This window comes from Danio rerio, chromosome 25, assembly GCF_049306965.1.
Source record: "Danio rerio strain Tuebingen ecotype United States chromosome 25, GRCz12tu, whole genome shotgun sequence".
In the NCBI taxonomy this organism is placed as follows: domain Eukaryota; kingdom Metazoa; phylum Chordata; class Actinopteri; order Cypriniformes; family Danionidae; genus Danio; species Danio rerio.
The window spans coordinates 24,442,667-24,466,434 of record NC_133200.1 but is presented as its reverse complement, the minus strand read 5'-3'; the positions used below and the strand labels follow the sequence as shown (position 1 = coordinate 24,466,434).

The window sequence follows — 23,768 nt, the reverse complement described above, 5'->3', positions numbered from 1 at the left end:
GCACTGCGTTGCATGTCTGGGGGTCCAGCATGTTAATGCGCTGCTCGCGGGCAGTTCATGTCGTCATTGCGATGCCATGACTGTTGCGCAAGATCGCGGTTAGCCTTTGCAAAAGGGCGAACCACCCCAGTTGTCCCCTGCTCTGCAGCGGGCACTCGGGCAGATCTGAGGGTTTCAGCGAGAGATAATCCGTCGCCCACGGGCCCGCGGACCTCCCGCTCCTCTAAGCGCTCCATCCAAGCTTCGGGCGGGGGAAGCGATCCGTCTAACAGATGGTAGCCCTTACGCCCGATGACACCGGAGACCAGATGTCCACCGCGGCATCGGAGGGTGGGCTTTCATTGTCCGATGATGATCCAGACCCGCTCGCCCCCTTCGGGCTGGTGAGCGCTGTCACTATGGATCCTGAAACGGACATGTTAGCCGTGCTTTCCCGGGCTGCTTCGGCCGTGGGTTGGAGATGGTTTATCCCCCAGCTCCGCGGCCGGACCGACTAGAGGGGCGTTCCCTTCTTCCCGGAGGTGCACAGTAGGCTCACGCGGTCTTGTAAAGCACTTTTTTTTTTTTCTGCTCGTGCTGGGTGTTCCTCCACCCTAACCACTCTTGACGGTGAAACAGCCAGGGCGTATGTGGCGATTCCTCAGGTTGAGTGCGCGATGGCGGTAAATCCGCGCGGCGCCTCTTCTTGGCGGGGTCCGCCTCGTCTCCCATCCAAAGCCTGTAAGTTATCTACCTCCCTCGGAGCTAGAGCTTACATAGCTGCGGGCCAGGCTGCTTCCGCCTTGCATGCGATAGCCACCTACCAGCGCTACCAAGCGCAGGCGCTGGCCGAGCTGCACGAGGGTGGGTCCAACCCAGGCTTACGAGCTTCGCACCGCCGCCGACTTAGCTCTTCGGACTACTGAGTCCGCTGCGTGTGCGTTGGGGAGGACGATGTCCACATTAGTGGTCCAGGAGCGCCACCCCTGGCTGATATGCGCAAAGTCGACAAAGTCCGCTTTCTTGACTTCCCCATATCCCCAGCCAGGTTCGGCGACACTGTCTGTGAATTCACCCAGGAATTCAAGGCGGTGAGAGAGCAGTTGGTGGGTGATGTCTTATCGGCGGTCCGTAGCCCGCTCCGCTCGCCGTGCCATTCATACCTGCTCCTCGCCGAAGGCGCCCGCCTACGAGAGCTGCTCAGCCCCCGCACACGCCTCCGGCGAAGCGAGCGCGTCGGGCACCTCGGAAGCAGGCAGCCCCCCTGCCCAGAACGCCGCTAAGTCCGGCAACGGACCGCGAAGCGCCCCTGGGACAGGCCATCTAGAGAAGAGGGAACTTGCTCTTTCCCCGCTGGAGGGCGGGGCCCCATTTCCAACGGCACTTTTTACTGCCATGAAAACATTATGAAAGGGCACTTTTCACTTCCCCAGATGTGACAGCCCGAAATCTGCCAGTCTGGGACGCTATGCTTTCTAGCTTGCAGATTCGGTGCGTTTCGCCAGTGGCTCACGAGCGCTGGGAGGACGGTCTCCTTTCTCCCACCCCTCGAGCCTCCCCTCCGGAGCTCGGGTTTGGAGTGAGAGCAAATATCTCACCTCCAGCTTTTCCGTGGGACCCGCGAGCTTCCCGGATCAGTGACCCCACTGCTGGTACGTCAGCGATTGTAGCGATGAGTCCATTAGCGAGAGCTCTGCCTGCCTGGTTAGCGCGGGCCAGCTCTTCGCGGTGGCTCATACGCACAATCAGACTCGGCTATGCGATTCAGTTCGCGAAACGGCCCCCCAAGTCACGGGTGTGTATTCACCAGGGTCAGCCCCCTGTCCGCCCCTGTCTTGCGAGAGGAGATTGCTGTCCTCCTGGCGAAGGATGCAATCGAGCCGCTCCCTCCAGCCGAGATGGAGAGCGGGTTTTACAGCCCACACTTCATCGTGCCCAAAAAGAGCGGTGGGTCACGGCCAATCCTAGATCTGCGCGTTTTGAACCGCTGCCTGCACAAGCTGCCGTTCAGAATGCTCACGCAGAAGCGCATCCTCCAGTGCGTTCGTCCTCTGGGTTGGTCTGCAGCATTAGACCTGATGGACGCGTATTTCCATGTCTCCACTCTTCCTCGCCACCGACAGTTTCTGCGGTTTGCGTTTGAAGGTCGAGCTTGGCAATACAAAGCCCTCCCCTTCGGGCTCTCTCTGTCTCCGCGGGTCCTCACCAAGCCCGCGGAGGGTGCCTCAGCGCCCCTTCGGCTCGCGGGCATCTGCATACTCGATTTCTTTACGACTGGCTGAATTTTGCCCTCTCTCGGAGCAGTTGATTATGCACAGAGACAAAGTGCTCTGGCACTTCCACCTGTGGGGGTTTCAGGTCAACCGAGAAAAGAGCAAACTCGCCCCCGTGCAGAGGATCTCTTCTCTCGGGCTGGAGCTGGACTCGGTCACCATGGCAGCGCGCCTCTCTGGAGAGCGCGCTCAGCTGATGCTGTACTGTCTGAGAGAGCTCGACAGTAAAACAGTGGTCCCACTGAAACTATTTCAGAGGCTCCTGGGGCATATGGCATCCGCAGCCGCTTCATGCCGCTCGGATTATTCTATATGAGACCACTTCAGCACTGGCTGATCACCATCGAGTCCCCAGACGCGCATGGCACGCGCGCGCACACCGAGTCTCTGTTACTGCGCTGTGTCGCCGCGCCCTCAGCCCTTGGAGCGACCCCTCGTTCCTACAGGCCTGGGTGTCTCTAGAACAGGCGTCCAGTCTTGTTGTCGTTTCAGCAGACGCTTCCAACACGGGCTGGGGGGCTGTGCGTTGCGGGTATGCGGCTGCGGACATGTGGAAAGGTACCCAGTTGCATTGGCATATCGCCTGGAGCTGTTGGCAGTGTTCCTCGCTCTCCACCGTTTTTTTTCCGGTGCTGGAGCGGCAACACGTGCTGGTCAGGACGGACAGTACGGCGGCGGTGGCGTATATCAGCCGTATAGGGGGTATGCGCTCTCGCCGCATGTCTCAGCTCGCCCGCCATCTGCTCCTCTGGAGTCATCCGCGGCTGAAATCGCTGCACGCCATTCATATTCAGGCAAGCTCAACCGTGCAGCCGATGCGCTCGCACGGCAGCCTTGCGTCCTGGAGAATGGAGACTCCACCCCGAGTCTGTTCAGCTGATATGGGCGCGATTCGGGGAAGCCCAGATCGATCTGTTGCTTCCCCCGAGATCGCTCATTGCCAGTTGTTCTTTCCCTGACCGAGTGCTCTCGGCACGGATGCACTGGCTTACAGCTGGCCTCGGGGCACGCGCAAATACGCGTTTCCCCCAGTGAGCCTGCTCGCGCAGTTACTGTGCAAGGTCAGGGAGGACGAGGAACAGGTTGCTGGTTGCGCCCCTCTGGCTCAACCGGACCTGGATGTCAGAGCTCTCCCTCGCGATAGCCCTCCCCTGGCAGTCCCTTCGAGAGAGCACCTACTCTCTCAGGGACAGGGCACCACCTGGCACCCTCGCCGATCTTTGAAGAGATTTTTAGACGCGAGGAAGACTTAGGTAACCTCCCATTGCGGTGGCTAATACCGTCACTCGGGCTAGAGCCCCCTCCCCGAGCGCGCCTATGCCCTGACGTGGAGTCTATTCACTGAATGGTGTGTCTCTCGCTGAGAAGACCCCCGTAATTTGCCAGATCAGCGTTGTGCTTTCTTTACGCCGAGAGAAGTTGGAGAGCAGGCTGTCGCCCTCCACACTCAAGGTTACGTGGCTGCCATCTCCGCTCTCATAACGCGGTGGCTGGCGGCACCGTGGGAACGCATAACCTCATCATCCGGTTCCTCAGGGGCGTTAAGCGAATTAATCCACCCCGCCCCCTCTCATGCCCTCTTAGGATCTCGCCCTCGCTACACAAGCCGCGTCAGATCCCTTCGATCCTCGACTCAGTATCTTTCTGTCCCTGAAGACAGCTCTGCTGGTCGCGTTGATATCGATTAGAGGGTCGGGGACCCGGAGGCATTTTTCGGTCAGTGACTCGTGCCTGTAATTGGGCTGGCTTCTCTCACGTCCTGAGACCCCGCCCGCGATATGTGCCCAAGGTTCCTACCACTCCGTTTTAATACGAGGTAGTGAGCCTGCAAGCGCTGCCCTCGGAGGAGGCAGACCCAGCCCTTCTTTATTGTCCAGTTCGCGTTTTGCGTATTATCCGGACCGCACTCAGAGTTTAGATCATCTGAGCAGCTCTTCGTCTGTTATAGCGGTCGGCAGCAGGGAAGTGCCGTACCGAAATAAGTTCCCACTAGATTGTGGATGCCTTTCTTTCACTATCAGAGCCGAGATGAGCCGCGTCCCCCGAGAGCGCGTGCGCACTCCACTCGGAGCTTCGCATCCTCTCGAGCGCGCGCACGCGGCGCCCCTCTAACAGACATCTGTAGAGCTGCGGGCTGGGTGACACCCAACACATTTGCAAGGTTTTACAATCTGCGAGTGGAGCCGGTTTCCTCAAGGGTATTAGGTAACCCTTGGTGATTGAGGAAACAATTCGGTAGGGTGTTGAAACACGCTTGCTGCGCCATTTTCCCTAACACGGAGATACGTGCGCCTTTTTATCTGTCAGTAAAGTTCCCCGTCAGGTGAGCCCTGCAGATTCGTCCGTGGCCCCCAGCACTGACTCAGCGGAGGAGTCACTTGCTGGCCCACTACGTTGTAGGTCTGCCCGCTGGTCAGCCCGCGTTTTGGGTAAAGGTGCCTGCTATGCGTGATCCCCACTAGGCGATCCCATATGCTTATTCCGCCACGGTTAAGTCCCCCCCCTGGGCGGACCCGTGTCTTCCCTCCCCGCTAACCACTCTTTTGCTATGCGTACTCCCCCTTTTTAGGGCTAGTCCATATGTAAATTCTGCCATCTATCCCCCCTTGGGTAACAGATGGCCTCCGCAGCGTCCTCCCTATCGGGATTGCACGCTTCCCAACGTACTGTCGTATTTTCCTAGAATTATCTAGATGCTCACGACTTCCCAAAAAATATATATAAATCCGTAAAACTTCTGTTGAAGTAGGATAAATTAGGGCCATGGACACGTTGGAGGACCGCGCCCCCCATGATGTGGGTGCGTCACGCTTGCTTGACTATCTCCTCATCGGGGGTGTTGGTAAGGTGCAGTCATTATGGCGCTTTCAATGGGCTCCCAATGCGTGGATTTTACAATCAAATCCACTTATAGTGCTGAAGTTCCCCCCGAAGGGGAACGTTCGAGGTTACTAAAGTAACCCTTCGTTCCCCGAGGAGGGGAACGGAAGCACTATACTCCGTCGCCATAATGACTGTCCCTTAGCTGTTGAAAGTCTCTTCAGCTTAAAAAGGATAGCGTCTGCTGGCGCCAGGTGAGCTTATATACTCAGTTGATTGCTTATGCCGCTCACCTGCGCAGGCTTGCGCTGCCAATTCATTCTTAATTGGCCCGTTCAATACTCTTTCAGACGAGTAGCTTCTGAACCGAACCTCCCAATGCGTGGATTTTACAATCAAATCCACTTATAGTGCTTCCGTTCCCCTCCTCGGGGAACGAAGGGTTACTTTAGTAACCTCGAACGTTCTCTGAATAAAAACGCTGTGTAATTTTGGGAAGAATGAAGCAATGACCTAGGAGGAGTTCAAAAGTAGTTTTTTAGGAAATTTGAGGATGGAAGAAAACAAGTGATTAAAAGGCATAATTGGTCAAGCTTGACAATAGAACAATATTTGTTCTTAGGTTATATTTCAAAATGCACTTGAAAAAAAATCACATTACCTTAGGTGATGAACACACAAGCTAAATATAGTTTGTCAGTTTATCATAAAGTGCTTGTTCATCTTGTTCACTAAAAACGGTTGTTGGGACGTGTAAAACTGAACAACTAGCTGTGTAAGGAACACTACACTTGTTATCAATTTTTTATTACACCAAATTAAGTTATCAGTACCACATTAACATTAATCTGTAATTATCAGTTAAAATGTTTACAAGCTTCTGAAATGTTTGAGATACAGATGTAGAAGAGTGTGTTGTGGCAGTGGCTGCAGGGAAAGTTTAATAAAGAAAATAATGAAATCAAATTATGTATTAAAAAATTTTTTATAGAATAAGTATTATTCATACTATTTAATATTTTTTTAATTAATGTAAATGTAGGAAATGTATGTAATTAAATGAATCAGCTCTGCGATTTCTAAAAAAAAATAAGCCTACGTTGAACTATTAGAACTTAGTTCATAGAATTAAAACCCCTAATTGAGCTAGGTGAACTTAAGTAAGATATTAAAAATGTTATTCTGTTAGTCTGATTTACTGTTGTACTTAAGTATTGTACTAAGATAAAAATAGTTAGCATTTTAGCTTCTCTAACAAGTCACTCCATGACCAAAAATTCACACAGTAAAGCAATAGACATGTTTACAACAACATTTTTGCATAGATTTAAATTCTGTGTTTGACGATAAGTAATTACACAAATAATCATTTGTTATTATTTATAGTACACCTAAAAGAACCCATGCTTTTTAAAAAACAAAAAGATCAGTTTTTTTTCACAATTTAAGGGCTCTTTTACCTAAAGCGCATGGCGCATTTGCTATGTACATGGTGGACTTTGTAAGTGGAAGAACTGAATCCTTCACTATCAAGACAACAGTTAAACAGACAATATGCAGGCATTGAATAAAGAACGAGCCTCCTCTATGCGGCCTCTTTACTGTCTCTTTACTTTTACTCTTTACTTCTTTACTTTTGTAGATAAGGAAATGTTGTTGTATGCACTCCACTGAAGACATCCATTAGCCTACATATTTAAATGTTTGTTAAACTGAATTTCTAAAGTCAGTTTTAATTTCCAGCAAACAAATAAATGAACAATAATAACAAACTGTGGTCAAAAAGTTGTATCCAAACACGTCCTATTCTTGTGCCCTATTGTCATGATCACCAGCAATCTAACCACCAGAGATTGCTGGTAAACACTCACACACACATAGGACTACAGATCTGCTTGAAATGGACTACACATTCAGTCATGCAATACACATACAACCGGTTCCTGATCCTGACTGATTGCATACACACAGCTTGCCTGACCATTCTAATAAACCTGCATGTTGACCCACACCTATGTTGTAAGTTTCATACCCCTGGTTACACCCATAATATAGTGAAGCATATATCTCCAAAACCTGACAGGTGGACAAATATAAACTTGTTTTTATTAAAACAAATGTAAATATGCATATATGAAATAATACTGCTAATAATAATAACATTATACAAATGCAAATTGAATAAACTGTAAAAAAGCCCTCCTACATAAGGCATGGAGGCAGTAGTTTTTATATTTATGTAGACAATAATAACATTTTGAACCTTTAATTTTTTTCATATGTAAAGATATTTGTGTATTGCTGTACATTCTGTGTGTATTAAGCAATGTATAGGCGTTTAAACCCACATAGATGCATAACTAATGCGCTCTGCACTAGATTTTAGACATGCTTTTACATGGTCAATGGCGCAGTATATTTCGGTTCTTCAAAATAGCTACGCCAACAATGCGCCTCAACACACCTCTATTTTACCCTGGCACACCCATGAGTCCAAAAACGTGGTGCAAATGGATTTGATATTTAAAAACCTTGGTGCAAAATGGGAAAATTAGGGTTGTGCTGGTCTGAAAATAGCAACAAATCACACCAAACACGTCTTGTGCCTCATTGCACTGGATGTATGATAGGACCCTTTATCTTTTTACAGTAGTCCATGAATACAAATACTCACTTGAAGAAGTTGAAGTTGGAGACTCAGTTGAAGAAGTATGTGTCGTGACAGTGGCTTTTATTTTAGAGGGGAAAAAATGAAATCAAATTATCTATTGCAAGAAATTTTAATAAAATAATATATCAATTCAGATAAGTTTTCTAAATGATCATACAGCAATTATTGCTATGAATAAAGGTGGCTTTTCCAAAAAGCAGAAAATTACTTAAAAATAAAATAAACAAAACAAAGAATGAGTAAAATGTTATTCTCAAATACTTGTGTACTTAGGCATTGTGCTAAGATTAAAAACAATCATCAGCATTTTAGCTTCTCTATCACCTTTTTTAAGCTATAAAATCTAATGCAACTGGACACATGTTTTTGGAATGATAAAACTAATGAGGAGCAAGTGTGACAGCCATTGTATAACTTCTAATATATATATATTTTTAATTAAAATGTTTACAAAATAATCCATGGAGAAAAATATTCACTTGAAGGAGTGGATGTTTGAGATCCAGTTGAAGAAGAGTCAGTGGCTGCTGGGACATTTTGATAAAAAAAAAAAAAAAAAAAAAAAAAAACATAACAAGAGTCAAACATTTATTAAGATTTCTTAATAGTTTTACAAAGGTTCTCATGTGCTGATGCTTAATACTTAGAATATTAAAATGTTGATTTTTACAATATATCTACAATATAACGATAAAACCATCTGTATAAAATATTTAGGGACCTGCACATAATAATACATTACTTGTATGGGATGTTATTGGAGTGCTTGCACTGGTAGAGAGTGCTGAAAAACATAAAATGCATTAAAGATAACACTAAAACTCTTAAAGCAAAACTAAGTATCCTCATATATTTTTGCATTCTGATGGTGTGCTAAGGTAAAACCAGTTAGCATGTTAGCTTCCTCTACAAAATGTGGCTTTTTTCTTTAGTTTGCAATGATTTACCAACCAAAAATAAATGAATACATGAAAATTTAGTTATTTTAACTGTTAACTAACTGTTAATTTTAATTTAAAGTTATTTTATCCTGGTAAAAAAAAATATATATATGATGAAACACATAATTGTAAACATTTATTTAATTGACATTTCTGATTCTGATGATATTCAGAAATTGATTTTATCTAACCAACTGACCTATTATTACAATATACCTATACAATGGTAAAACTTTCCAAATATAGCAAACTGTACTTTGCTTACTTGTAGGTGTTGTGTGAGTCTCATTTGTAGAAGAGCTTGTACTGGCAGACGTTACTGAAATATATAGATTTTTTATTTTTATTTTTTTTAAGTACAATAACATTGAAGTCATCTTCATTCATGTGATGACATCTATTACAACTACAACAGTGTGATAGTCCTATAGAATAAACATCATTCCAGCACCTCTAATTAACTTGAATCATTAATTATCAACTATTTATTCAAATGTTTACAGAGTAGTCCATAATTAAATTACTCACTTGGAAAAGTCGATGTTTGAGTTGAAGAAGAGTGTGTCGTTACAGAGGCTGCAGGGACATTTTGATGAAAAATAAAGTTACAATTTTCTTAATATTTCTTGATATGCAAACAAAACATTTTTACATTTTTACATTTGAAATTCTGTTTTGCATTGAAAGTAGTGCCCAAATATATATACAGTGCTCAGCATAAGTACACCCCTCACAAATCTCTCTTTTAAATTCTTATTTTTAATAGGATGCTATACTATTTAATATTTTCATCTACATTAGATTATTCAGTACTGAAGCCAAATCTGGAGCTTATATCAGGGTTCATACACATTCTTACTACTAAAATTTCATGACTTTTCCATGATTTTTCTTAGACTTTCAAGTAAATTTTCATGACCTAATGTTTTATGCAATGTCTACATATGCGTGGTAAAAGAAAAACAATGCACGTTCAAATTTATTACAGCATATCGTAAAAAATACTAAATGTAAAATACTTACACTGCACTAATAATGTGAGAGTATGTGATTGGCCAAGGACATTAAAGAAGTAAATAACCTATATTTAATTATACAGATAACTGTTTTTCATGACTTTTCCAAAACTTTGTGGGTTTTTCTGTTTTTCCAAACCTTTTCCAGGCCTGGAAAATGCCATGTCGAAATTCCATGACTTTTCCAAGTTTTCCATGACTGTATGAACTCTTATCTAACAAAATAACTTATGATAACAGTCCAAAAACAAGTACACCCAAATTTTTTGTTATAGAAAATTATTAAATAGAAATTGTAAAAAAAGAGGAACAATCAAGAGAAACAAAAAAAAATAAAAATAAAAATTTTGTTAAAATTTTTTAGTTTGTAATATATTTTGCTTGAGATTAATTGCATTATCTTTCAAAATCTAAAAATGTTGGGTGATTAAAATATTATTTTAATAAACATATCTGTTTAATAAATCTGTTTTGTTTAAATGCACTAAAATACATTGCCTATATTCACTGAAAAATGAAGAAAAATATTTATTTTCAAAATTGGGTTTTCCCAATTATGCTGAACACTGTATAATATAAATATTATATACAATTGAGTTATTAATGCACTTTCATGTTACAATACAGTTTTTCGTGCTAATGCTAGCTAGACAGGATTTTGTACAATATACATCAACAGTACAATAGACACATCCTCCTTAAAGTATTTATATAATATAATACTGAAACACTTAAAGCAACAGTTATCATCATATATTTTTGTAATATGACTGTGTGTAAAAACAGTATTTTAGCTTCCCTTACAAAAGCTGACTCTTCTCATTTAACATATGAATCATCACAAAAAATAAAGAAATAACATGCATTTGTAACGACACATATAATTGATGATGTGAAATACATGAAGTACTGTTTAGGACAGTATACGATAACTTTAAAATGCAAAGTGTATATTTATATTACCTAAAGGTGTTGTAGTTTCAGTTGTTGAAGAGCTTGTACTGGTAGGCAGTGCTGAAATATATAAAATTTAAAAAATAATGTAATATCAATAAATATTATAGGGCAGCATGGTGGTTCACAGCCGCCTCACAGCAAGAAGGTCGCTGGTTCTAATTCTGGCTGGGCCAGTTGGCATTTCTGTATGGAGTTTGCCTGTTCTCCTCATGTTTGCATGGGTTTCCTCCGGGTACTTGGATTTCCCCCTCAGTCCAAAGACATGTGGTATAAGTGAATTGAATAAACAAAATTGTCGGTAGTGTATGAGTGTGTCTGAGGGTTGCGGCTAGAAGGGCATTTACTGCTAAAACATACTGTATGCTGGAATAGTTGTAATATTGTGTCGGCCTCTGAAACAGATACTAAGCTGAAGGAAAATGAATGAATTAAATATTATGGTTGGGCTTTGGGTCAACTGAGAACAAGATCACCCCTTTATATCCAGTAGAATCGCTTTTTTTGGGATGCAGCTAGAATTGTTAATATGATGATGCAGCTCACCACGAATGTGCCCAGTCAGTGCTTGCCTGCCTAAACCAGTTCAATAGGAGGACTACTAGTTTGAGATATGGTAAATTGCACTTGCAGCGGTTACATCACACAATGAGTGCCTGTCACTCCAATGTGTAACACTGCACTTAGCCCCTGGTGAGACCTTGCCTTTCTAAGGGCTTCCGTGCTCTTAAATAATTAGAAAAAGTGTCCAGGCATGTTGTAGTCATGGCAGATGCTTCCAGGCTGGGCCGGGGCAGAGTATGCAATGAGCATGCATCCTTGAGTTCATTGGAAACACCTCAGATGCACTGCCATATCAAGAGGAAACATGTGTTGGTCAGGACAGACAACATGGCCATGGTACCATTCATTAACAACCAGGGGTGTGTATGCTCTCATTGCATGCCATAGCTTGTCTGCCATCTACTCCTATGGAATCACACACCAGGCAGCTGATCATGCTCTTGACCATGGCTGTTCCTTACGTGGTCACACTGGCCCTGTTCTTCTTTGTTCTTGTTTTTCCCCATGCATTAACAATACATTTTAGCACAGATGTTTTTAATGAATCATAATTTATTCCTGAAAACATCCATAAGCACATTTGATGCAATATTTCACCCATTGTTTTTTATATTTGTTGTTTCTGTGTATAAAGTATAAACTAGATTCCTAAGTTGCACGAGTATGAACAGGATTCCCCCACACCTTTAATTAACTTAAACATTTCATTATTAATTCAATTGTTTACACATAAATAAAACTACTCACTTGAAGTTGATGTTTGAGACTGGGTTGAAGTTGAAGAAGAGTGTGTGGTGGCAGTGCCTGCTGGGACATTTTGATGAAGGAAACAATCAAACTTTTCTTAATATTTCTTGAAAGATTTACAAAACATTTTGCATTTGGTGAAATCCTGCTTTGCATGTGCTACACAGATACAGTTGAAGTCAGAATTATTAGCCCCCTTTGATTTTTTTTTCTTTTTTAAATATTTCCCAAATGATGTTTAACAGAGCAAGGAAATTTTCACAGTGTGTCTGATATTTTTTCCTCTGGGGAAACTCTTATTTGTTTTTTTTTCGGCTAGAATAAAAGCAGTTTTTAATTTTTTTTTAAAGAACATTTTAGGAACAAAATTATTAGCTATTTTTTTCCCCGATAGTCTACAGAACAAACCATCGTTTTACAATAACTTGCCTATTTACTTATTCTGCCTAGTTAACCTAGTTAAGTCACTTTAAGCTGTATAGAAGTGTCTTGAAAAAGATCTAGTCAAATATTATGTACTGTCATCATAGCAAAGATAAAATAAATCAGTTATTAAAGATGAGTATTTAAAACTACTATGTTTAAAAATGTGTTGATAAATCTTCTCTGTTAAACAGAAATTGGGGAAAAATTAAACAGGAAGGGGAAAAATTAAACAGGAAGGCGAATAATTCAGGGGGGCTAATAATTCTGTATACTGTATGTAATGAAAATAAAAGACAGGATTTTGTACATTTTTTCCATGTCATCTGAATTTATATAACTATTTGTTACACCAACAAAACAATAGTAGAAATAAAAAAGAATGTTAAAAAAAATTAAACAATTTAATAAGTATATTATTTAGATGTGCTGTTATTTGAGTTGCAGAAGTGCTTATGCTGTGTTCACACCAGATGTGCCTTGCAAGAATAAATCATTCTTCACGCGTAAATAGATGCCTGAACATTGAGTTTATCGCATTGTTTGCGTGTGAAATTCACTTCACAATAGATTTTGTGTCATGGGCAGGGCTTCTGCCTGCCTGGTGTCTGAAAAACAGCCACTAGATCCCTGAAGTGCACCCAGCTCATAAACTCCTCTAGAATCTATACCTGGATGATGGAAGCTTTCAGTGATGCCTCCGACTGAGCCAAGCCCAGTTTGATAAGCTGTTGTTCGGTGTCAACAGGAGGATTTCCCCTTGGGACAAACACTACAGGTGCTACGTCTTAATCATGCTCCTGATTGGTTATCGTGGCATGAATGTCTGCAAAGGTTCAGATGTTCCAACGCAATCGATTCACATGTTAAGTGCGTCAAACGTGCACAACATTCAATTGGTGCCACTTCATTTGCACAAATTGTGTCATACACGCAGCCTTATTTGCGCAAACAGCACCACAGGATGTCTATTTGCGTCTTTCTATTGACTTAACATGTATATCTCTCTTACTTGATGCTACATCTGCATCTGGTGTAAACGCTACATAATCTATTAAAAATAAAAAATTAATTTAAGTGTTACTGAAATATCTAAAGCAGGCACGTGCACACATAGGGCTCAACCTGTGCAGTGCACATGCCCTTTTCAGTCTTGGATAGAAAGTGCCCTTCTAAAATGATCAAAAGTGCCCCCGCGACATACCCCCCTTCAGTAGGCGCGCGACAACACCTCTCTTGAGTACGCGTGCTCCCCACCCCACACCAGCACCCTACAGCACCCTTTATTTAAAATAAAAATAACGAATTGACTAAAATGTATTAATTAAAATAAATTTATTAAGAATTAATAAAACAAAATTACTTTGATTTTAATATTGTTTGTATTATTATTTACAATTTAAATTAATTAATTAAAATATGAATTTGTTGTATTTATATGATCACAATAATTTTTTATTTTTAAAAGTTATTTAATCATGGTAAAAAGTTACCAATTTACTAGTTATTATAATATATCAAATAACTGTAAAATTGTAAATCTCTCCAAATATAGTCAACTGCACATACATATTACTTACTTGTAGGTGTTGTTGTTTGAGTCTCAGTTGTAGAAGAGCTTGTAAAGACAGGAGATGCTGTTAAAAGAATAAGATATTAATTCAATTCAGTTTTTTTTTTTTCTAAGAGAAAATGCAGCAAAAAAATGTATAAATCAGGGTAGAGATCTGCATGGGATTAAATTTTTAGTTTCGATTCTGACCGCTCCCTCCAGGTTTAATTCCGCACACGACCGCTCTCACTGTCTATTCAGCCTGTTCACCCACTGCCCTGCCTAAATTTTAATTTTAGAGAGCTCCCCAGGTACCCGACCAGATATCTTGAAGCGGGAAAACATTTCCAAATAAAACGTGAAATAATGCAGACCTCTAGATCAGGGCTGCAATTCCAAAATGCAACTTATAGAGCTAAGTTAACTCAAGCACTAAAATAATTTGTCCTAGAACAATTGGAGAAAATTAGTTTTTAAATAAAAGATAGAATCAGTCAAATTTTTTATTCTCACATATTGTTATACTTGAACGTGTTAAGATTAAAAACTGTTAAAATGTTTGCAAAATTTGCATTGAGCTGACATGCTCACAAAAGCATTTTTGCATATAATTAAAAGCAAGATAAGTCATTAAACAAATAGTTTTCTTTTCTTTCTTAAATATATATTTTTTTCTGTACAGAATATTGTAAAAGGACAAAATCGAACTAAAAGCAACCATGCCATGGTCACACTAGAGTTTCAGCAGGCAAAATTCTGTTTTACGGCACAGTAAAAAGGGGCGGGATAAAACAAGATGATTAGATAAAAAAGCGAGCAATTGGTCATGTTTTGATCTTCGATTGGTCTCAAGCAGTCACATGATGCGATTTCGCAGGTTTGTCGCATTCGCTTTAGTATGAATGGAACTCTATGAGGGCAAAAAGTGCAGTGTGACCACAACTTTAATATAAACAGGATTACAGCAGCTTTAACTAAATCGAATGTCTAATTACCAATTATCAAATAAAATGTTCACATAGTAAAAGGGCTGCTTGAGAGGTAAGATTTAGAGGTAAAATAAAGGTTAATATTCATTCATTCATTTTCTTTTCAGCTTAGTCCCTTTATTACTCTGGGGTTACCACAGCGGAATGAACCGCCAACTTATCCAGCAAGTTTTATTATGCAGCGCATGCTCTTCCAGCAACAACCCATCTCTGGGAAAAGGTTAATATTGGTAGGCAATTATTATTGTTAATTATCGAACTTATGGTAAAACAATAATAATAATAATAATAATAATAATAATAATAATAATAATAATAATAATAATAATAATAGGCCTATGTGTAGGTCTACTGTTGGTTAAAATGCTAAGTTTTGTATAGTCATTATGGTGGACTTCAACAGACTTCCAATATGTCCTGTTTGTTAATCCACAGTAAAATGATGACATCTGAATATAACTATTCATAAATCCGAAGTTGAAAATATAATTGGGTGAATCGTAGAAAAGCTGAATTAAGATCGTTAAGATCGAGATTGTGATCTTTTTTTAATTAATCATGCAGCCCTACATAGTAGTCCATGAATACTCACTAGGAGCTGTTGATGTTGTAGACTCAGTTGAAGAAAAGTGGGTCGTGGAAATGGCTGCTGGGACATTTTGATGAAGAAAAGAAAAAAAAAACACAATTTCTTTAATATTTTCTTAACTTTTTTTTAATTCAATGAAGTTCTAAAGGTAGTGCAAAAAAAAGGTAGTGGTAGTTCTAAAGGTAGTGAATGGTAGTGCACAAAAATGTTATCAAAATATTTAATATACTTAAGTCAACTGTACACTTTCCTGTTACAGTACACTTTTCATGTCAATGATGCTCAGTTAAAATGCTTGGGGTAAACACACCCAAACATATAACCCAACTATTATTATACGGTTATATAACGGTTATTAACGGTTATCATAGCACCTTCCCAACTATGGGTTATTTTAACCCAATGCATTGGGTTATCAAATTTAACTCAATGCATTGGTTTATTTTAAATAAATGTTTATTAATTTTTATTCTGGTGTTACTATTGCTACTATTACTGGTACTACTATTGATTTTATAATTATGACTGTGTAAATAAATAACATTCAGTTTTAAAAATGCTTTATTTTCATTACATTTTAAGTTCTAAACAATTAAGCATTTTATCCATTTAATATAGATCGGCTATGAAGAGTGCTGGTGAAACGAATATAAAACACCCGAAATGGAGAGGTTATTTGATTAAAAAAATAACATTATTATTGTGTTAGAGCCTAAATAAACCCAATAACAGAAAAAAACTATATTACATGAGCATATAAATACTGCTGTTCTGTGTCAGTTAAATCAGTTGACTGTTGAAATAATTGTTTTAACCCATTAGGTTGAGTTATTAAATAAATAACCCAATAAAGGTTTAAAATAACCCAACAAAGCACCAAATACTGTATGTTTAACTCAACTATTGCTTTAAATAAATAACTAAACCTTTTTTAGAGTGTGCACTGTAAAAAAAAAAAAAAAATCGATATTTTATTGATAAATAATAGTCGTTAAATTTCAGACATTTGCTGTAAAATAACCGGAAATTTCAATTTATGGAAATTTCTGTAATTTTACATCCGTTATTTTAAGGTAAATATTTTAAATTTTAACAGCCGTTATTTTACGTTTTTGTAAACCTGTAAAATTATGGACTTTGTATTGTATGTGCTAGATTCTTAGGATTTTGAAATGTTGATTATGTCAGTATACATCAACAATACAATGATTCAACTGTACATGTTACAGTACTTACTCATATGTGTTGTTGTTTGAGACTCAGTTGTAGTGCTTGTACTGGTAGAGGGTGCTGAAATACATAAATGCATTGAGAACAGAAGCAATTTAAGCAAGACTGAAATGCTCAAAGCAATAATTTTATTTTAATACTGTATATAATTGTACTGTGATTATATCAGACCCCCTAGTTTTTCGCGATTTAGCGATCGCTGAGATTTCAGCTTGTGCAGTAAGCAGACATGGATGATGCGTGATTTACATGTGAAGTCAAAGCAAAGATGTAATTAGACATCCTGTGGTGCAAATTGGGCGCTTTGTGCGTTTGATGCGCTTCAGATTGCAAAGGAAAGTTGGAGCAAACATCTAACAAACGGAGCAATGGAACAAACTAATTTAATTGGAATTACCACCACAGAAAAATGACCAAAAAAATAAAAATAAAAAATGTGAAAAACTAGGGGGTCTGTTATATGCTAAGGTAAAAATGATTAGCATTTTAGCTTCTGCTAGAAAACTTATATTTTTCTTTCATATACAATGGCCTATTTTATAGATTAAAATAATAAAATAAATTGAAAATAATAATAAACAATAAAAATAATATATGAATAAAATAGAATAAAATTTATTTGCTGGGTATTAAACATCAGTTGTTCGTTTTGAGTAGTTGTTAATCATGCTCAAAAGTTACTTAATGTAAACAGCATGGATTTTCCTATCAATTGAAGTTGTGAATGCTTGATATTCAGGAGGTGATGTGAAATACCTAAAGTACTGATCATTACATATTTTATTCTTACTTAGTACTATCTACTAGTATTATGTACAGTAAGTGTAAAATGGTACAACTCTCCATATACGCATAGTCAACTTTGTTTATATTTATATTGTTTACTTGTAGATGTTGTTGTAGTCTCAGTTGTAGAAGAGCTTGTACTGGCAGGCGGTGCTGAAATATTTAGATGATAAAAACAAAACATATTTTAGTAATACTGATATGCCAACAATTTTGCATCAATTAAATTATGTATTTCGAGATTTGTGAATAGAATATCAGTTAAATTCAGTTCCCCTTCGGTTGGGGAACTTCAGTGCCATGAATGGGAGGATTCGGATCAGAAGCCGCTTATCTGGAGAGTATTGAACGGGCCAATGAATGAAATTAATTGGCAGCGTAAGCTTGCGCAGGTGTGCGACATCTGCAATTATCTCAGCATATAAGCACACCTGAAGCCAGCAGACGCCATCCTTTTCGCTTCAGATCCTTTCTGAGTGAGTCGATGAGGGTTCCTCTTGCTGATCAGCACTTCAGAGCGAACGAGTGTGTCTCCCGGTCCAGAGTGGGTCTTCGCGGTGGCAGACGGTCGAGCTGGGTTACTCCCTTGCCTGCGGTTCTTTGGGTCCGGTCCTCCAGAGCGGTGCGTATAGTTGCAACTTTCCTAAAAGAGCAACACAGTCGTGCAGCACGTCCTTTTCAGGATGGCGCTCCGACTGTGCGTTTCTGGATGCGGGGGTTTCCTGTCTCCGGATGATGGACACGATCACTGCATTGCATGTTTGGGGGTCCAGCATGTTAATGCGGTGCTCGCGGGCGGTTCATGTCGTCATTGCGATGCCATGACCGTTGCACAGCTAAGATCGCGGCTAATTTTCGCAAGAGAGCGAGCCACCCCAGTTGCCTCCTGTTCTAAAAAAGCAGCGGGCGCTCGGGCAGATCTGAGGGTTTCAGCGGGAGCTAATCCGCCGCCCACGGGCTCGCGGACCTCTCGCTCCTCACGGCGCTCCATCCAAGCTTCGGGTGGTGAGAGTGATCCGTCTAACCAGATGGTAGCTCTCACACTCGCTGACACCGGAGATCAGATGTCCTCCGCGGCATCGGAGGGTGGGCTTTCACTGTCCGACGAAGATCCGGACCCGCTCGCCCCCTCCGGGCAGGTGAGCGCTGTCAAATCGGATCCTGAAGCGGACATGTTAGCCGTGCTTTCCCGGGCTGCTTCGGCCGTGGGGTTGGAGATGGTTTATCCCCCAGCTCCGCGGCCGGACCGACTAGATGGGTGCTACGTAGAGGACCAGAAGGCGAAGCCTTCGAAGCCTCTCGTCCCCTTCTTCCCGGAAGTGCACAGTAGGCTCACGCAGTCCTGGAGGGCACCTTTCTCTGCCCGTGCTGCGAGTGCCTCCGCCCTCACCGCCCTTGACGGCGGAGCTGCCAGGGGGTATGAGGCGATCCCGTCAGTGGAGCGCGCTATCGCGGTCAATCTTTGTCCGCGCGGCGCCTCTACGTGGCGGGGTTTGCCCCGCCTCCCGTCCAAAGCCTGTAGGTTGTCTGCCTCCCTCGGAGCCAGAGCTTATAAGGCTGCGGGCCAGGCTGCTTCTGCTTTGCACGCGATGGCCACCTACCAGCGCTACCAAGCGCAGGCGCTGGCCGAGCTGCACGAGGGCGGGTCCAACCCAAGCTTATTACATGAGCTGCGCACCGCGACCGACTATGCTCTTCGGACTACTAAGTCCGCCGCGTGTGCGCTGGGGAGGACGATGTCCACACTTGTGGTTCAGGAATGCCACCTATGGCTAAACCTGGCCGATATGCGCGACGTTGACAAAGTTCGCTTTCTTGACTCGCCCATATCCCAGGCTGGCCTGTTCGGCGACACCGTCGGTGAATTCACCCAGGAATTCAAGGCGGTGAAAGAGCAGTCGGATGCGATGGGCAATGTCATCTATCGGCGTGGCCGTAAGCCCGCTCCGCCCGCCGAGCCATCCACCTCCGCTGTTCCTCGCCGAGGGCGCCCGCCAACGAGTGCTGCCCCGCCCCCGCCTGCGCCTCCGGCCAAGCGGGCGCGGCGTTCACCTCGAAAGCAGGCAGCCCCTCCTGCCCAGGGCGCCGTTAAGTCCGGTAAACGGACCGCGAAGCGTCCCTGAGACAGGCCATCCGGAGAAGAGGAAACTTGCTCTTTCCCCGCTGGAGGGCGGGGCCCCGATAACAACGGTACTTTTCAGTGCCACCAAAACATCAGTAAAAGAGCACTTTTTCCCTTCCCCGGATGTGACTGCACGAGTTCTGCCAGTCCGGGACGCGCTGCCTTCCGGCTCGCAGACTCTACGTGCTTCGCCAGTGGCTCACGAGCACTGGGGGGACGGTCTCCCTTCCCTCAGCCCTCCAGCCCCCTCTCCGGAGTCAGGGTGCGGAGCCAGAGCGAATCGCTCTCCTCCAGCTTTTCCGCGGGACCCTCGTGCTTCCCGGATCAGCACACCCACTCCGCGCTGCCCCACCGCTGGTACGTCAGCGATTGTAGCGATGACTCCATTAGCGAGGGCTCTGCCTGCCTGGTTAGCGCGGGCCAGCCCCTCGCGGTGGCTCATACGCACAATCAGACTCGGTTACGCGATTCAGTTCGCGAAACAGCCCCCCAAGTTTACGGGCGTGTATTTCTCCAGGGTCAACCCCCTGTCCGCCCCTGTCTTGCGAGAGGAGATTGCTGCCCTCCTGGCGAAGGGTGCAATCGAGCCGGTTCCTCCAGCCGAGATGGAGAGTGGGTTTTACAGCCCATACTTCATCGTACCCAAAAAGAGCGGTGGGTCACGGCGCGTTTTGAACCGCTGTCTGCACAAGCTGCCGTTCAGAATGCTCACGCAGAGGCGCATTCTCCAATGCGTTCGTCCTCGGGATTGGTTTGCAGCCATAGACCTGAAGGACGCGTATTTCCATGTCTCCATTCTTCCACGCCACCGCCAATTTCTGCGGTTTGCGTTCGAGGGTCGAGCGTGGCAGTACAAGGTCCTCCCCTTCGGGCTCTCTCTATCTCCGCGGGTCTTCACCAAACTCGCGGAGGGTGCCCTAGCGCCCCTTCAACTCGCGGGCATTCGCATACTCGGTTATCTCGACGACTGGCTGATTTTAGCCCACTCGCGGGAGCAATTGATTATGCACAGGGACGAGGTGCTTCGGCATCTCCGCCTACTGGGGCTTCAGGTCAACCGAGAAAAAGGCAAACTCGCCCCCGTGCAGAGGATTTCTTTTCTCGAGATGGAGCTGGACTCGATCACCATGGTAGCGCACCTCTCCGAGGAACGCGCTCGCCTGTTGCTGAACTGTCTGAGGGAGCTCGACAGCAAACTAGTGGTCCCACTGAAGTTCTTTCAGAGGCTCCTGGGGCATATGGCATCTGCAGCCGCCGTCACGCCGCTCGGGTTGCTCCATATGAGACCACTTCAGCACTGGCTTCACGATCGGGTCCCCAGACGCGCATGGCACGCGGGCACACACCGGGTCTTGGTTACTGCGCTGTGTCGCCGCGCCCTCAGCCCTTGGAACGACCCCTCGTTCCTACAGGCCGGTGTGCCTCTAGGACAGGCGTCCAGCCATGTTGTTGTTTCAACAGACGCTTCCAACACGGGTTGGGGGGCCGTGTGTCGCGGGCATGCGGCTGCGGGCCTCTGGAAGGGTGCCCAGCTGCATTGGCATATCAATCGCCTAGAGCTGTTGGCAGTGTTCCTCGCTCTCCACCGCTTTTTACCGGTGCTGGAGCGGCGACACGTGCTGGTCAGGACGGACAGTACGGCGGCGGCGGCGTATATCAACCGCATGGGGGGTATGCGCTCTCGCCGCATGTCTCAGCTCGCCCGCCGTCTGCTCCTCTGGAGTCACCCGCGGCTGAAATCGCTGCGCGCCATTCACGTCCCAGGCACGCTCAATCGTGCAGCCGATGCGCTCTCACGACAGCTGTTACGCCCTGGAGAATGGAGACTCCACCCCGAGTCTGTTCAGCTGATATGGGCGCGATTCGGGGAGGCCCAGATCGATCTGTTTGCTTCCCCCGAGAACGCTCACTGCCAGTTGTTTTTTTCCCTGACCGAGGGCTCTCTCGGCACGGATGCACTGGCCCACAGCTGGCCTCGGGGCATGCGCAAGTATGCGTTTCCCCCAGTGAGCCTGCTCGCGCAGTTTCTGTGCAAGGTCAGGGAGGACGAGGAACAGGTTCTGCTAGTTGCGCCCCTTTGGCCCAACCGGACCTGGATATCAGAGCTCTCACTCCTCGCGACGGCCCTCCCCTGGCGGATCCCTTTGAGAGAGGACCTACTCTCTCAGGGACAGGGCACCATCTGGCACCCTCGCCCCGATCTTTGGAACCTCCACGTGTGGTCCCTAGACGCGAGGAAGACTTAGGTAACCTACCGACTGCGGTGGTTAATACCATTACTCAGGCTAGAGCCCCCTCCACGAGGCGCGCCTACGCCCTGAAGTGGAGTCTATTCACTGAATGGTGCGTCTCTCGCAGAGAAGACCCCCGAAATTGCCAGATTAGTGTTGTGCTCTCTTTCCTTCAAGAGAAGTTGGACAGCAGGCTGTCGCCCTCCACTCTCAAGGTTTACGTGGCCGCCATCTCCGCTTATCATAGCGCGGTAGCTGGCGGCACCGTGGAAAAGCATAACCTGGTCATCCAGTTCCTTAGGGGTGCTAGGCGAATTAATCCATCTCGCCCCCCTCTCATGCCCTCTTGGGATCTCGCCCTCGTTCTCACGAGTCTGCGATCCGATCCCTTTGAGCCACTCGAATCAGTATCTCTAAGATTTCTGTCCCTGAAGACAGCTCTGCTGGTTGCGTTGGCCTCCATCAAGAGGGTCGGGGACCTGGAGGCATTTTCGGTCAGTGACTCGTGCCTGGAATTCGGGCCGGATTACTCTCACGTTATCCTGAGACCCCGCCCCGGTTATGTGCCCAAGGTTCCTACCACCCCCTTTAGAGATCAGGTAGTGAACCTGCAAGCGCTGCCCCCGGAGGAGGCAGACCCAGCCCTTTCTTTACTTTGTCCAGTTCGCGCTCTGCGCATTTATGTGGACCGTACTCAGAATTTTAGATCATCTGAGCAGCTCTTTGTCTGTTATGGCGGTCGGCAGCAGGGAAGTGCCGTATCGAAACAAAGATTATCCCACTGGATTGTGGATGCCATTTCACTCGCTTATTCGAGTCGAGGTCAGCCGTGTCCCCCGGGAGTACGTGCACACTCCACTCGGAGCGTTGCATCCTCTTGGGCCCGTGCACGCGGCGCCTCTCTAACAGACATCTGTAGAGCTGCGGGCTGGGCGACACCCAACACATTTGCAAGGTTTTACAATCTGCGAGTGGAGCCGGTTTCCTCAAGGGTATTAGGTAACCCTTTGGTGATTGAGGAGACAACTCGGTAGGGTGTTGAAACACGCTTGCTGCGCCATTCTCCCTAACACGGAGGTACGTGCGCCTTTTTTATCTGTCAGTAAAGTTCCCCGTCAGGTGAGCCCTGCAGATTCCTCCGTGGCCCCCAGCACTGACTCAGCGGAGGAGTCACTTGCTGGCCCACTACGTTGTAGGTCTGCCCGCTGGTCAGCCCGCGTTTTGGGTATAGGTGCCTGCTATACGTGATCCCCACTAGGCGATCCCATATGCTTATTCCGCCACGGTTAAGTCCCCCCCCTGGGCGGACCCGTGTCTTCCCTCTCCGCTAACCACTCTTTGCTATGCGTACTCCCCCTTTTTAGGGCTAGTCCATAGGTAAATTCTGCCATCTATCCCCCCCTTGGGTAACGGATGGCCTCCGCAGCGTCCTCCCTATCGGGATTGCACGCTTCCCAACGTACTGTCGTATTTCCTAGAATTATCTAGATGCTCACGACTTCCCAAAAAAATATATCTAAATCCGTAAAACTTCTGTTGAAGTAGGATAAATTAGGGCCAGGGACACGTTGGAGGACCGCGCCCCCCATGATGTGGGTGCGTCACGCTTGCTTGACTATCTCCTCATCGGGGGTGTTGGTAAGGTGCAGTCATTATGGCGCTTTCCATATTCTCCCATTCATGGCACTGAAGTTCCCCAACCGAAGGGGAACGTTCGAGGTTACAGAAGTAACCCTTCGTTCCCCGAGGAGGGGAACGGAAGTGCCATATTCCGTCGCCATAATGACTGTCCCTTAGCTGTTTGAAAGTCTCTTCAGCTTAAAAGGATGGCGTCTGCTGGCTTCAGGTGTGCTTATATGCTGAGATAATTGCAGATGTCGC

General features: G+C 44.7%; 1 protein-coding gene across 1 annotated transcript in view; it reads right to left on the bottom strand.

The window, feature by feature from the left end:
* Positions 1-23,768, bottom strand: part of ptprjb.1 (protein tyrosine phosphatase receptor type Jb, tandem duplicate 1) — a 180,342-nt gene that overhangs the window by 35,381 nt on the left and 121,193 nt on the right. The window contains exons 189-199 of the mRNA XM_073943145.1: positions 17,634-17,687; positions 16,755-16,808; positions 15,522-15,578; positions 13,969-14,025; positions 11,966-12,025; positions 10,664-10,714; positions 9,213-9,260; positions 8,950-9,003; positions 8,486-8,527; positions 8,223-8,270; positions 7,747-7,800 (exon numbers count right to left, since the gene is read on the bottom strand). Coding sequence (XP_073799246.1) covers positions 7,747-7,800; positions 8,223-8,270; positions 8,486-8,527; positions 8,950-9,003; positions 9,213-9,260; positions 10,664-10,714; positions 11,966-12,025; positions 13,969-14,025; positions 15,522-15,578; positions 16,755-16,808; positions 17,634-17,687 — 579 coding nt within the window. The remainder of the gene's footprint in view (positions 1-7,746; positions 7,801-8,222; positions 8,271-8,485; positions 8,528-8,949; positions 9,004-9,212; positions 9,261-10,663; positions 10,715-11,965; positions 12,026-13,968; positions 14,026-15,521; positions 15,579-16,754; positions 16,809-17,633; positions 17,688-23,768) is intronic.